Source organism: Chrysoperla carnea, chromosome 1, assembly GCF_905475395.1.
Source record: "Chrysoperla carnea chromosome 1, inChrCarn1.1, whole genome shotgun sequence".
NCBI lineage: Eukaryota > Metazoa > Arthropoda > Insecta > Neuroptera > Chrysopidae > Chrysoperla > Chrysoperla carnea.
This window is the reverse complement of record NC_058337.1, coordinates 127,332,772-127,346,124: the sequence shown is the minus strand read 5'-3', so window position 1 is coordinate 127,346,124 and position 13,353 is coordinate 127,332,772. Positions and strand designations below refer to the sequence as shown.

The window sequence follows — 13,353 nt, the reverse complement described above, 5'->3', positions numbered from 1 at the left end:
TTTTTTCGATATGTTGTTTGCAATGTAAAGGCAATGTCAAATCCAAGTTTTCGACCTCGGCAAACGACCGGATCATGCCGAAAATAAAAAAAGAAAACGCAAAAATTTTGACCTCATTTTAGTTTTTGCCGATTTTGATCCGATTTTGAAAGGGATATTGTATATTTTTAAAGAAGGTTAAATTTTTAACAATTTGAGATAAAACCGGTTTTTATAAGGCCAATCGTTTCGGAGATACAGTTTTTCAAAGTTTGTCGTGTAACTTAAAAAAATAGACAAATTTTGAAAACCTGTATCTCAGAAACCATCCTATAAAAGTCCTATAAAAACTGATTTTATCTTAAATACATACCACAATTTTGGAGGAAAAACGAGTTCTTCTGGGTCAAAATCGGCAAAAAATGAAATAAGATCAAAATTTTTTAGGTTTTTCTTATTTTTCGGCATCATTCGGTCTTTTGCCGGGGTCGTAAATTTTAATTTCACATTGCCTTTATATTGCGAACAACATATCAAAAAAACAAAAATACCTTCAAGGTTCAATTTTATTGGCCTATAAAAGGTTGTACGTAGCACGGCTGGCTTAAAATAGCAATCGAATCATACCGATATAAATACGTTAATTATTATAATTCCATCTGGAATAATAAAAAAAATTCCATGACAATTAACGCATACATTAAACTAACTAAAAACTTACCTCTTATATAACCAACCATACATAACACACACTTGTTTTATGTATTTATTTAATAATATAATAATGTATTTTAAATTGGTCACATTAGCCCTATTATACAATAATGGGACACAATCTAACCCCAAACAAAACCTTATCTTGATTATACATAATAAATATATGTATGCGGGAATGAAAGAGAGTAGAATGAGATGTTGTAATATTATATTTATTAACGAGCTTTATGTTTTTACTCATAAATTTATGAGCATATGTACCTACTTTTACAGGCACATATGGTTATGCCATAGAAATAATAACATGTACCCAACTGGTATAAGGTACAACAAATACAGTGCCGTAATATTAGGATATCAGAACGGGTAAAATGTCAAGGGGCTCTAACCGAAATTGTCCTCCGGCTCAAAAGGGCCATTAGGACAGGAGGATCCTTACATTTATTATTACAACCTTTAGTAAAATTTACTAGCATTTACTCGCCCGCTTCGCTGAGTAACTTAAATTTTAAACACATACAAGTATTTGAAAAATGGTGAAGTTACGTATATGCTTTTATTTCCTATTTTACTTCCAAAAAGAATGCATTTTGAAAAAAAAAAGTGATAAAGTAAAATTTTGCCTCAAATCATGAGAACATATATATCAATTTTTACATGTCTAACTTCAAAATTGACCAAGATTCATACAAACTTTCAACCTTCAACCTTCATTTTAACCTCTTAAGGGATGAATTTCCAAAAATTCTTTTAACTGCGCGCTTACGTCATTTGAGGATCTTTTGTACAAGATTTTATTCTTCTGTATTCAGTGGTTTCAATTGTGCGTTAATCGATCAGTCAGTGAATCAGTCAGTCAGACAGTCAGTTTCTTCTTTTACATATATAGCTCGATTGACTTTCGCATTTGTAATATATAGACTGTAGTTTTTGTGTTAAAGCGCTAAAAACAAACAAACTCACTTTCGCATTTATAATATATAGGGATTTTACGTTCTGTAATTTATTGTTAAAAAAAAACTTCAACGTTAACGTAGGTTGAGTTTCTTTATATTGGGTGGAAGATGGCCCCATTTGATTCATTTGCCAAGGGCCACGAACGGGTACGCCAAAAACTAGCTTAAACAAAAGTTGCAGAGTTTGATAGGAGACATAATATTCTGAAATTCGATTGAACCTAGGTTTTCGGGTTTCTTCAAAAGCCCATTTAGATACTAACCCGTAAGAGATAGAATAGCACATTAAATTAGAAAGTTGATCCTCAAAAAATCTGTAAACAATTTTCCCAAAAACTTTAGCTTTCGGAGGAAATGCGACTTAAAAATATGTCATTATTCCATTTAATCGAAACAAAATACAAGTTTAAAGTTTATCGATAATTTTAGGTCAAAGTCATGGATTCAACCCTTTTATACAACTCTTAGCTGAAGCAATTTTCTGAAGCTAGTGTGTATTCTTTCGATTAAAATCCGCAAATGACGTATTTTTAATTCGCATTTTTTTCGGAAACTCAAGTTTTTCGAAAAATTTATTTTACAAAAATTGTTTGTTTTCTGTGAGGATCAACTTTTTAATTTAAAGTTTCATTATATCATTTACCGTTTAGTTGGTTATTAAGGAAACCCGAAGAACTATAGGTCCAATCTAATATCAAAACATGACGTCTCCCATCAAACTCTGCAACTTTTGTTCTGATTGCTGCAATTAGATAACTGATATAATAATGATTGATCTGCAAGTCATTTTTTGATTGATTAACTACAAAACCAGATACTTAGGTGTATAAATTAAAATGACCCATCCAGTATACTTATAAATAAAAATAATAGAAGAATAATATGAATAACCAAATTGCATTCATGTTTACAAGTTTACAACACAATTCCCAAAAAAAAAGTTATATATTTCCAATATGTTCTTGCACATACAAAATATATATTATTAATAAATATCTTTTCTTTTTTATACTATGTATATATGAAATATACATAGTATATTAAGTTTAGTCCCAAGTTTGTAACGCTTAAAAATAATGATGCTAGGAAAAAAGTTTTGTCATAGGTGTTCATAAAATCACCTAATTAGTCCATTTCCGGTTGTCCGTCCGTCCGTCTGTGGACACGATAACTCAAAAACGAAAAAAGATATCGAGCTGAAATTTTTACAGCGTACTCAGGACGTAAAAAGTGAGGTCAAGTTCGAAATGAGCATCATAGGTCAATTGGGTCTTGGGTCCGTAGGACCCATCTTGTAAGCCGTTAGAGATAGAACAAAAGTTTAAATGTAAAAAATTTTCCTTATCAAAAATTAAACAACTTGTTTGAAACATTTTTTCGTAAACATCACTGTTTACCCGTGAGGGCGCCAATTAGACGGAAATTTTATAATATGTACCTACTATACTTGATTATCAGTTATGTATGTGTCACATGTTTGTATGTGTAATGTAATAAAGAAATCAGCACTGACTATGCATGGTATTTCAACAATTAACTCAGTCCATTGTTTGTTTTCACTTTTTTTGTTATATTTTTATATGTTTAGTGTATCGTAGTACATGAAGTTTGCATCAAAATATAAACAAAAACCAAAAACACATTTAGATGTCTGCTGTATCAAATGAAAAATTTTTACATTATGAACTATATTTTATCTGTTTATGTTGTCTATCTATTTTCGTTGTGTGTGAATTACCCAATGTGTCGTTATGTTGTTTGTGTTTATATACAGAGGGTTTCATGAAAACCTTTCTGGTCTTTAAATATTATAGAATTTAGATGATATGAGATGCAGAGTGTTCAAGAAGTTTCAAATCTTCCATGAATTTTAGAAAATAATGACTAAAAATAAATGACCAAGACAAAAGTTGCAGGATTTCGATCGGGCAGCCTAAAGATGGCCTTGGATTTGACCTTAACCTTGATAATGATGAAGGTATCTTCAAGGTCAAGTCGATTTTTTAATCATTCATTTATACGCGTTTTGTGAAAAATTCATATCGATTCTCTGTACGGTTTGTGAGAAATTAATTATCAAAGTGAGTGTTTTTACCAAAAAGAGTTTCATTTTTATGCACAGTTCTTAATTTTGGTATGATTTAAAAGCTTAAAACTTGACGAATATTGATAAAAGTTTTTGTGTAAATGAATTTGATTTTAACAAAAATGTGTTATTTTTTCAATCTCTGAGGAATTCGCTTAAATAACGCAGCTCCTGCACTACGAGTTTTTGATTATACATATTATTTTGTTACCGATTTGTAATATAAATATCCAGAAATGTCAAATCTTATGTAAGTAGGCTAAAAATGTTTTTTCCGCAACGTTTCAATGTAGTTTCGATTTTAGAGAATAATTTATAGCATAACCAATTTTTTCAGTAATCGCACTAAATAAACCAGCCTGCAAATCATCAACTACATTTTTGAAATGTTTGTAGTCACGGTTTTCGTAGCACTTAGTAATAGGAAAACATACATATTGTAGTACTACGTAGTTCGTATACGGTTAGTTGATTTGGTCGCTGTCCCCGGTTATTATTATTCCCAAGGCACTGTTATTCTCTTTTCAACTATACAATCTTTTACACATATCTGCTTTATATTATGTTTGGTTGCAACGAGCGAACAAGCCCATTTATACTTTTGGTGCTATTATTATTTACACATGTTATTTTTTGTTTATAAATATACGAGAAATTGTTAGCAAAAATGTACAAATATAAATGGTTTTTAAAATTTTTTACAGGATGTGTCAAAGAATAGGTGATATAATTATTTGATGTCTTTTTGATTATCTTTAGGCATAGACAATAAATTATAATATAAATATTTATTATCTATGTCTTGAGGGCAACAAAAGAATATTTTAGTTTTAAACGACTTTCTCCAGATCCACAGAAATTAAGTTAAAATGAAACCTTCTTTAAAATATTTAAATAATCGTAATTACAACATGAAAAACAATCAATCGTATATTCGAAATGAAAATGAAGCATTTCATTCCCTTGCTAAGTGATGAAATTATTAAACATGGAATTATTTCTGATTTCCGTTTCAAATTTTCCGGGTGGATTCTGTTAGAACACGGGAAAATTATACGAAAATTAAAAGTTAAAATTTTTCAATAGATACCAGAGTTTTCAAATATGGATGCCTAAGGATTTACAGAAAATCCCTAATAGAAGAAATAACACACAAATACATGCAGTTTTATCACTTTAAATATATATTTAATATTTATGAATCAATTATTGATTTACAACGACAGTCAATCCAAACTGTTATCGATCACATGACAACATCTCAAAAATTTCGGGACTTTTAAATGTATAATAGATTTTAAAACCCTATAATCTATAGTCGTCATCATATATAGACTATAATCTATAGTCGACGTTATAAGGCTGCTATTATGGACAGCAAGAGGAAGAGTTGGCGGGAGTTTGAAGGCTCTGATGGTGGACTTCCCTGGGGCAGAGTATACAAGGTATGCAGGGGTAAGTTTGGCCAGGGCCTCGACTTAGTCGGGGTCGGGGACGGATATGAATACAACTGACGGGAGTGCGCCAGAACGCTGCTACAGGAATTCTTCCCAGACTGTGTAGAGTGTGAAAAACATGAGACCTTGGCAAGCCGCGATCGAGGACCGAAGACAGAAATCGAGCCGATCGAGCTGGACGAGGAGGTGGACGAGGTCAGGATTGGATGGCATCTCATTGAATGAAATGCTCTTACAGCTGGGAGAAGTGTGCCCTGAGGTGCTTAGAATCATGTTTGGTAGATGTGTCGCGGATGGAGTATTTATAGGACAATATTTTTCATACTTACTGTTAATATCCAATTGCTGATCTTTTAAGGCAGTTCAAATCAAGATAAATTTTTCGAATTGTTTCTTATTCGAATAGTTATAGAGTTAACAACAGGCATTATTAGTGAAATTAAGAAATATAAAATCGAGAAAAGTTACTCTTAAAATACTTAAAAAAAATTAAATTAAAATATCTAGATTTACCTTACAGCTGGAACTTCAAGAATATCCCATTCAACTGATGCATAAAATTCTGATAAATCCACACCAATTTCAACGATATTTGTGCCTTTAACTTCATCAATATGCCGTAAGTCCACCTGAAACAAAAAGGTTTCTATTACAATTGTAATAAAATCATCGATAAAAAATCAATAGTTACTTTCTGAAAGAAAATTTAAGAAACAATATGCTTAGATTATCCAGTTTATAAAATTCCATTAAAACACAAAAAAAGTATTGGTAAACCAAAGAACGTATAGTAAGAAATCAATTTTTTTCTTTCATTTCCATTATATATTACTTCTCAATATTCGTTTGAGCATTTAATTAGTTACAAAAGAGAAAAAAAATCATCGTGTATCTTTAAAAAAAAAAAAGTATATGCTTTCAACACTTTTATAAAATACAATTAAGAATATTAAAAACTAAGAGTTTAGGCACACGCATTTTATACCTTGTAAATACAATTAATTTTGACAAATGATTTTTTTTACCTTCGAGAATAAAAAGAAAAACCAATTAATTAAATCAACAAAATTAAACAACAATAACAAATAAAATGATTATGCGCTTAATTCTGTTTGTTTTTCTAGGTTTTCTTGTACATTTCTATACTTTTCTATACAATGTACACGGGAGAGTTGCTTAGGTGTAACCCGGCTATCGCAATTTTTAGTTTTTCGACCACCTATGAGAAATTTAAGTATTTATTTATGGATTTCCTGTGGGTTCAATGAACTTTATCCTTACATAAAAGTTTGAGCAACCAGTGACGTAGCTATCGAAAGGCTAAACGGTACAAAACATTGGGGTCCCTAAGGTTAAGGGGCCTCGAATCCTGATCAGTAGACTTCATATAGAAATAACTCAAAATTATCCCTTCTTCGAAATGCAAATCAAATAGGTTTCAACACGATTTTAATCATGACAACTCATTTGAAGGAATGTCGGTGAATTCCCAACAAGTTTCAACTTCTGTTCGAAATTTTTAGGGAATTTAATACCCTGTATTCTTTCTGTTGTTTGTACAGTGCTATGTTGCTACCGTTTTCTTATTGCCTTAATCCACGGCAATAAGAAAACGGTCTATTGGTAGCAGGAGCATAATAGCTAAACTGGACAGCTAAAACGACCGTAACGCTGTTATCTTATAAAATCTAGTGATGCCAAGCAGAAAATGAAATTCCATAACTAAGTGGTTATGTTGAAATGTAATGACAGCAAAAACGTTTGTCATTGCTATGGGCCATAAAAATGGGTCAGCAATCAAGCTTGGTCCATTTTTTTAAAGGCAAGTTCATTTCATTCAAACTTTGGCTTCTTTTTTAAATTTTTTAATTGTTCCCTACTTTATCGTTCTTTGTCTAATTATTTTGCGAAATGTGGCAAATACTTCTTTACTTTAGACCTTTGAAACCGCGGGTGGCTCGATTTATGAAATTCGTTAAAAAAGAAATTGATTAACATAAGTCAAAAGTATAGGTAACCTTGACAACATTCCTATACTTACATTTTCTTATTAACAATAACGGTTGAATTCGTACATTTATATTCTATATATTGTTTTTTTTTCTTAGGTTTTGTTTATTTCTGGTTCTTCTATTGATTTGTTGTTTTTTGTTTTCATCTCACACCTGTTTATTATTTATTTAGTAGTAAATACCGAGTGTTAATTAGGTAATAAAAAATTGAAATCGCTCACTAAATTCTAAAAAGATCTTTAGTCTCGATCGTATAATTTTAAAAAACCTTGCGATCGTGGAGTCCCCGTTAAAAACGAAATTCCTTACAAAGCCAGAAACCAGAAACGAATGTAAAAGTTAAATAAATACGATTGGGTAATCTGTAGTGTCAAGTAGGCAGGAAAGCACATAATTATATTATACGAATTTTGCCATTTTTGTACTATTTTCACCCAAAGTTATGCATATGTATCCATAACTAGTTTAGGATATAAATAGTACAAAATTCAAAATTCGTTTACTGTATGCAATAAATAAATAAAAATAATACAAAGTAGGATAACATATCGTGGTTACCGTGGATATGGTGCACACACACAAATCATTTCTCATTTTGTTACGTGATGGTTTTTGATAGTTTGCTCACCATGGCAACCTGCGTTAAGGAACTTGGTTTAAAAATCTTTAAATTTCTTTTCGAACACACAATTAAGATCTGCGAAGTCTAAAGAACTGAAAAGTCTAAGAACTGATGAAAAAATTTTATTTCCCAGTACTGTCTATATTTTCGAAAATCATTTTAGTGCCATTTTTAACAATTCAAGCATTATAGCCTTCGACTAAATAACGAGTATTTAAAAAAAAATTCAATTATTTTCAGATTCAATTATCAAGTCTGAAAATTTCAGCATTAAAAAAAAACATTTCCAAAAATATAATTTTTTTTTAAACCGAAACTATAAAGCATTTCATGTTCTTTTTTAATGGTTTACTAAAAAGCAAACTCGTTTGTTTTAAATTTTGAATTACATCACACAGAAAAATAAAAAAATAAAAAACGTGACATGTGTTGTGTGCATTTTCAAACAAATGTAAAATTTAATTTCGTTTGGTTGTTTTATTCCCGTTTACTTTCTCTGTTTATGACGTCTACCAATAAAAATGTTTAAAGGATTTTATATGAGTATTGCATGAAAATTGTAAATGAAACAGTTTGAAGATATTACATGTTTAATCAAAAAACAAATTGAATCAGCCTATTCCTGTCATGATGAATTGCAAATAGATAGAAAATACTTATGTGACCAGTATTTACTTTCAGTGCCATTATTTCCGCCGGGGTTGTAGACATGAGAAGTTCCAAAGGCATCAATCGATTTAAATTAGTTTTTTCCTGATCCTTGTGCATTAAAATATTGTTTATTTCGACAAAGTGTTGGTGAAAATAGTTTCACTGTACCTTTCTTTACGCACATATAAAAATAATACCACAGAAAGTGAATTGGTAAGAAAAATTAACGTCATCATACCTCAAAACTGGCGTTTGGTTTGTTCTACGCTCCCACACCACCCTTTTTCGCACTGTCTCCAACATAAATACAATGCAACATATGCATTGGAATTAATTTTATTTCCCATTCACAGGTGGTGCTCGTGTTTTAAAATTTAACAAGAGTTCTATTTCCGATAGCGCTCACGTACTATCATTTGACATTAGTTCTATTTACTATTCACAGATGGCAATTTAATTTTATTTTACATAACCAATAGGGGATAATTCTTATGTTGAATAGGCCATATTACCCATAAAAATGTAAAAGTAGACTTGATACCATGACAAAATTTGAAAGCGAAATTAAAATTGATTTATAAACGAAGAAGTTATAAGCAATCAAAGATTGTATTCAGAGGTTACCCATCTCCTTTTAATAAAACAAAGTTTTATATGTAATCTCTATGGCGATACCCACGTATGACGTCACGAGTGGGTATCTTCCTCTTTGTTTAATTATTAATTTTAAACGTTCATATCTTGTATACAAGTAGAGAATTTTTACTTTTATATTCGTGAAGTGAAAATTTAGTCCGATACCCTATTTTAATAATTATGTACAACTTATATCAATTTTGTAGTACTACAACTGCGTTCCTCTCTCCATCTAAGATTGACCTTTCTTGAGAATTAGTATTACTTAAATCGCTTTACGATCGTTTTTAATTCGAACGGAAAGAAAAATTCAAAATAAGCTATGTATTCTATCCATAGAATCATAGGATATTTATATAAGTATGATTCTCTTAGCACTTTTTAACTATATATTTTTCTTGGCGAAATCGTATTTTGGAGCAATATTCGTTTCTTTTTTCAAAAAAATCACCACCTCCATTCAGAAAACTTTACCTTTGAACCATTTTTAGATTTCTATGATTTATGCAAAGAATCCGGTCTTTCGTTATTACAAACGTATGCCTGCCTTCTATAAAATGTTTTTCTATGTGATATATGTAAATAACATGCGGTAGATATCTATAAAACAATTCTCTAAAGACAACATCTACATATACAACACAGTCATCAGATAAAAACATTAATTATATAATTACGAAAGATTTATTAAATTTAAAACAAATGAACCAAATGTTTTAATGTTTAGACGTATAACGGTGACATTTGATATGGAGAAAATGAGAAAAAAAAGTACAGAAACTTATTATGGAAAGTTATATGTTTTTATATCATTGTAAATGAAAATTAAGTAGAGATTTTAAAGGGTTTTTCATTTAAAGAGTGCAAACATTAAATTTTAAATTAAGCTATTTGTGAAAAATGTCTTGTTAACTTCCCAGTGGGATAGTTATTGTAATGGATCCGATTTTGCAAATTGAAAATTTAGACATATCTCCACGTTTCAAGGCCTTCAGAGTCGAATGGTATGGTTTTTAAAAGGATGTCCGTGTGTGCACATGTATGTATGTTCGGATTCGCATATCTCGAGAACAAATGATGATATTGACATGGGACCAGTTTCATTTAACGCATAATTATGTAACTTAGACCCGATTAGTTTTTGAGCAAAATCGATCAAGCCCGTTTTTGTACCGAATGAAAAATTGCATAATTTTCACTATAATTACTTGTCATTTATATACTTTTAACGTCAGGGGTATGCAAGGGGGGAAGCCATCTCTGGGGAGTCCACGAAAAATGCAAACAAAAAATTTTTACAAAAAAAATTATAAATATTAAAACATATGATATTTTTTTCCTTTCCACTGGGAAGTTATTCGTGAGGACCTTTCGGCACCTACATCGCTATTTTTATCGTGAATCATATTTAGTACAGGGTTAAAGTATCAGCAAGTGTACCTTGTTTAAAGTATATACAGGAAAAAATTGAAACAAATATAATGCATTAAAACTGATGGCGAAAACCAGCGCAAGAGGTTACCACATGTTCAAAAGGGTATCCTAAAATGGTTAAGAAATTCCCATTTTTGGACTCTTTTATGAAAATTAAAAACTGCAGAGCATTAATTTTTCTAATAGTCCTGCGATTCTCTTAAAAGGGATGAACAACGGCTTTTCATAATAACAAATTCATCTAAAATTTGAAATAATGTAAGCTGAATCTTCGACATTTTTGTTAAAATTGATATTATAAGCGATTGGGCAATCTATACGGACCTTTTCTTTTACGGTTATTTCCAAACAGATTCACCTTTTTTGAATGTGTAACGACGAGCAATATTTAAGCAACGCCAAATTATTTTAGCTAGTATTAAATACATTTTTGGAAAATCATATTTTTCATAAAAGTATTTCATATATCTATAAAAATTTTAATCAAAATTTCTCTTTTTAAAATTAAACAAACAATCATGAAAGTTCAATGAATCGGTAAGGGTTACATTCCGTTGAAGAATACGCACAGTAGAAAGGTATATTCATATGGCGAGAAAGGTAGCGTATACGTATGAATGAATTCAGTACAATTATTATTAGTGTATAAAAAATCGATTTGAAAAAAAATATATGGATGTGTACAAAGTGTAACAGTAAGCAATAGGGAAAATTTCATGTCCATACAAATGCGAAAATTCTATTTGTTCGAAAGGTAAACAGCTCATCGGTAATTTCGTTTGGCATGATTACTTTGGTTGTGAAAATCGTACACGAAAATAATAATAAAAAATTGGCGATGATCTTTAAAATCGGCTCAGTTTGGAAAAGGCTTTAAGAAAATATGTAATTTTATGGAGAGTGTTCTTAGATATGTTTCAAAAGCGAGTTTATTTGATCAATATGATCTATCATGTATATATTCGTTGTGTGCGTAGTCATGGTAGGGACAATAAAATCGATGCCAGCGCTTCCAGTGAAAAATTTTGGCGTTAAAGGGGGCTGTTATTACTAATTTGCAGTTCTTTACATGTTAATGTTATAGAAATGTCAAATTAAAATTATTGTAAAACACGAATTAATTAAACTTAATGCATTAAAATTGTGAAAATAAGAAATCAAATTGCACAAATATTATTTTTCAAATGTAAATTATCATAATTATTTATTTAAATTTGTGAGACAATAATATTAAATTTTCAATGTAAGTTTTAAATGCAATCCATACAATTATATATGCATCCATACAATTCTATAATTAAAGTAGTGTTAAAGATTAGTGTTCGTAAACAGATCATACCATAAAATGATCAATGAACAAAATTTTGCTACTCTGTTTTCAAATATTTCTGGTACATTTCGTCATTATTTCGACAAAAATAAATTTTTCATTCAATCGTGGAAAACAGTATTGTTATAGCATGGAAAAATGTATAACGATTATATGTACATATACAAATGTGTTTCATTTGTACGTAGTTACCGTTTTAGTATTATATGAGTCCATTGATCCTTGCGGGTATTTTTTAGATTGTTACCTGTAAAATAGTATTTTTATGTATAGCTGTTATTTGGCCACTGATTTTAACATCAATTTCCTTTATTAAATTTCCTGAAAATTACTAAAAAAAGTCATTTTTTATGAATTTACAAATAATAACTATTTTGGAATTAGAAAAAACAACAAACAATTCTGTTAATTTTTGAAGTATCATGTATAGACAATGTTGTACCATGAGACAAATATGTAATTCTCCAAAATTTAGGTCATACTTTACAAATTTGTAAGCAAAATTAACGTAGCTCGAATAGGTTTCAAGAATGTGGAGTTCTGGTCTCGGAATTTACCACATAAGTGCTAGCTAGCGAAAAACTGACAACATAGTAAAAAAGAATGACCCAAAATTAGTGGATTTCAAAAAAAATTCCTATAAGATCGGATCAAATTTGCCTGTGCTATCAAAAAAATCGAATTTTTAACTTTATGACGTCATCAGAATCAAAAAATTTAATTTTGCTCTATCTTATCCAAATTTTATCCAATTTTGATGAATTAAGTATGTAATCCTACTAAATTTAGGTCAATCTTTTCAAATTTGTGATCAAAATTAACCTAGCTCTAGTAGGTTTCAAGATTGTGGAGTCCTGGTCTCGGAATTTACATCATAAGTGATAGCTAGCAAGAAACTGACATCACAGCTGAAAAGAATGACCCAAAATTAGTTTGTTTCAAAAAAATTTCCGATAAGATCGGATCAAATTTGCCTCTGCTATCAAAAAAATTTTTTAACTTTATGATTTCATCAGAATCCAAAGAATTTAATTTTGCTCTATCACATCCAAATTTTAGCCAATTTTGATAAACCAATACTTTTCCAATTTTAACCTAACAATAACCTAGCTCTAACAGGTTTCAAGATTATGGAGCCCTGGTCTCGAAATGTACCACATACGTGATAGCTAGCGAAAAACTAACATCACAGCTGAAAAATTCGAATTTTTTAACTAAATGTCGTCTTCAGAATCCATAAAATTTAATTTTACTCTATCAGCTTTTCGATAGAAAAACTATATGACAGGCCAATAAACCAATAAAATGTCAAATAAAAAAATGTCTCATCTGGTTATCACATGGGTGAAGTTCGACCTTATACCGTCCCTTGTACTATTATACTTATAATTTCAAAATTGATCTAAGAATTTATGCGGTTTTGAAATATAAACTCAACGAATACTTAAAGCATGAACAATGATATGTATACAG

At 30.2% G+C, this 13,353-nt stretch overlaps 1 protein-coding gene across 1 annotated transcript in view; it reads right to left on the bottom strand.

Moving 5' to 3' along the window:
• LOC123294589 (acetylcholine receptor subunit alpha-like) overlaps positions 1 to 13,353 on the bottom strand; it is a 204,323-nt gene that overhangs the window by 98,796 nt on the left and 92,174 nt on the right. Inside the window, exon 4 of the mRNA XM_044875670.1 lies at positions 5,709 to 5,824. Within this exon, the coding sequence (XP_044731605.1) occupies positions 5,709 to 5,824 (116 nt within the window). The remainder of the gene's footprint in view (positions 1 to 5,708; positions 5,825 to 13,353) is intronic.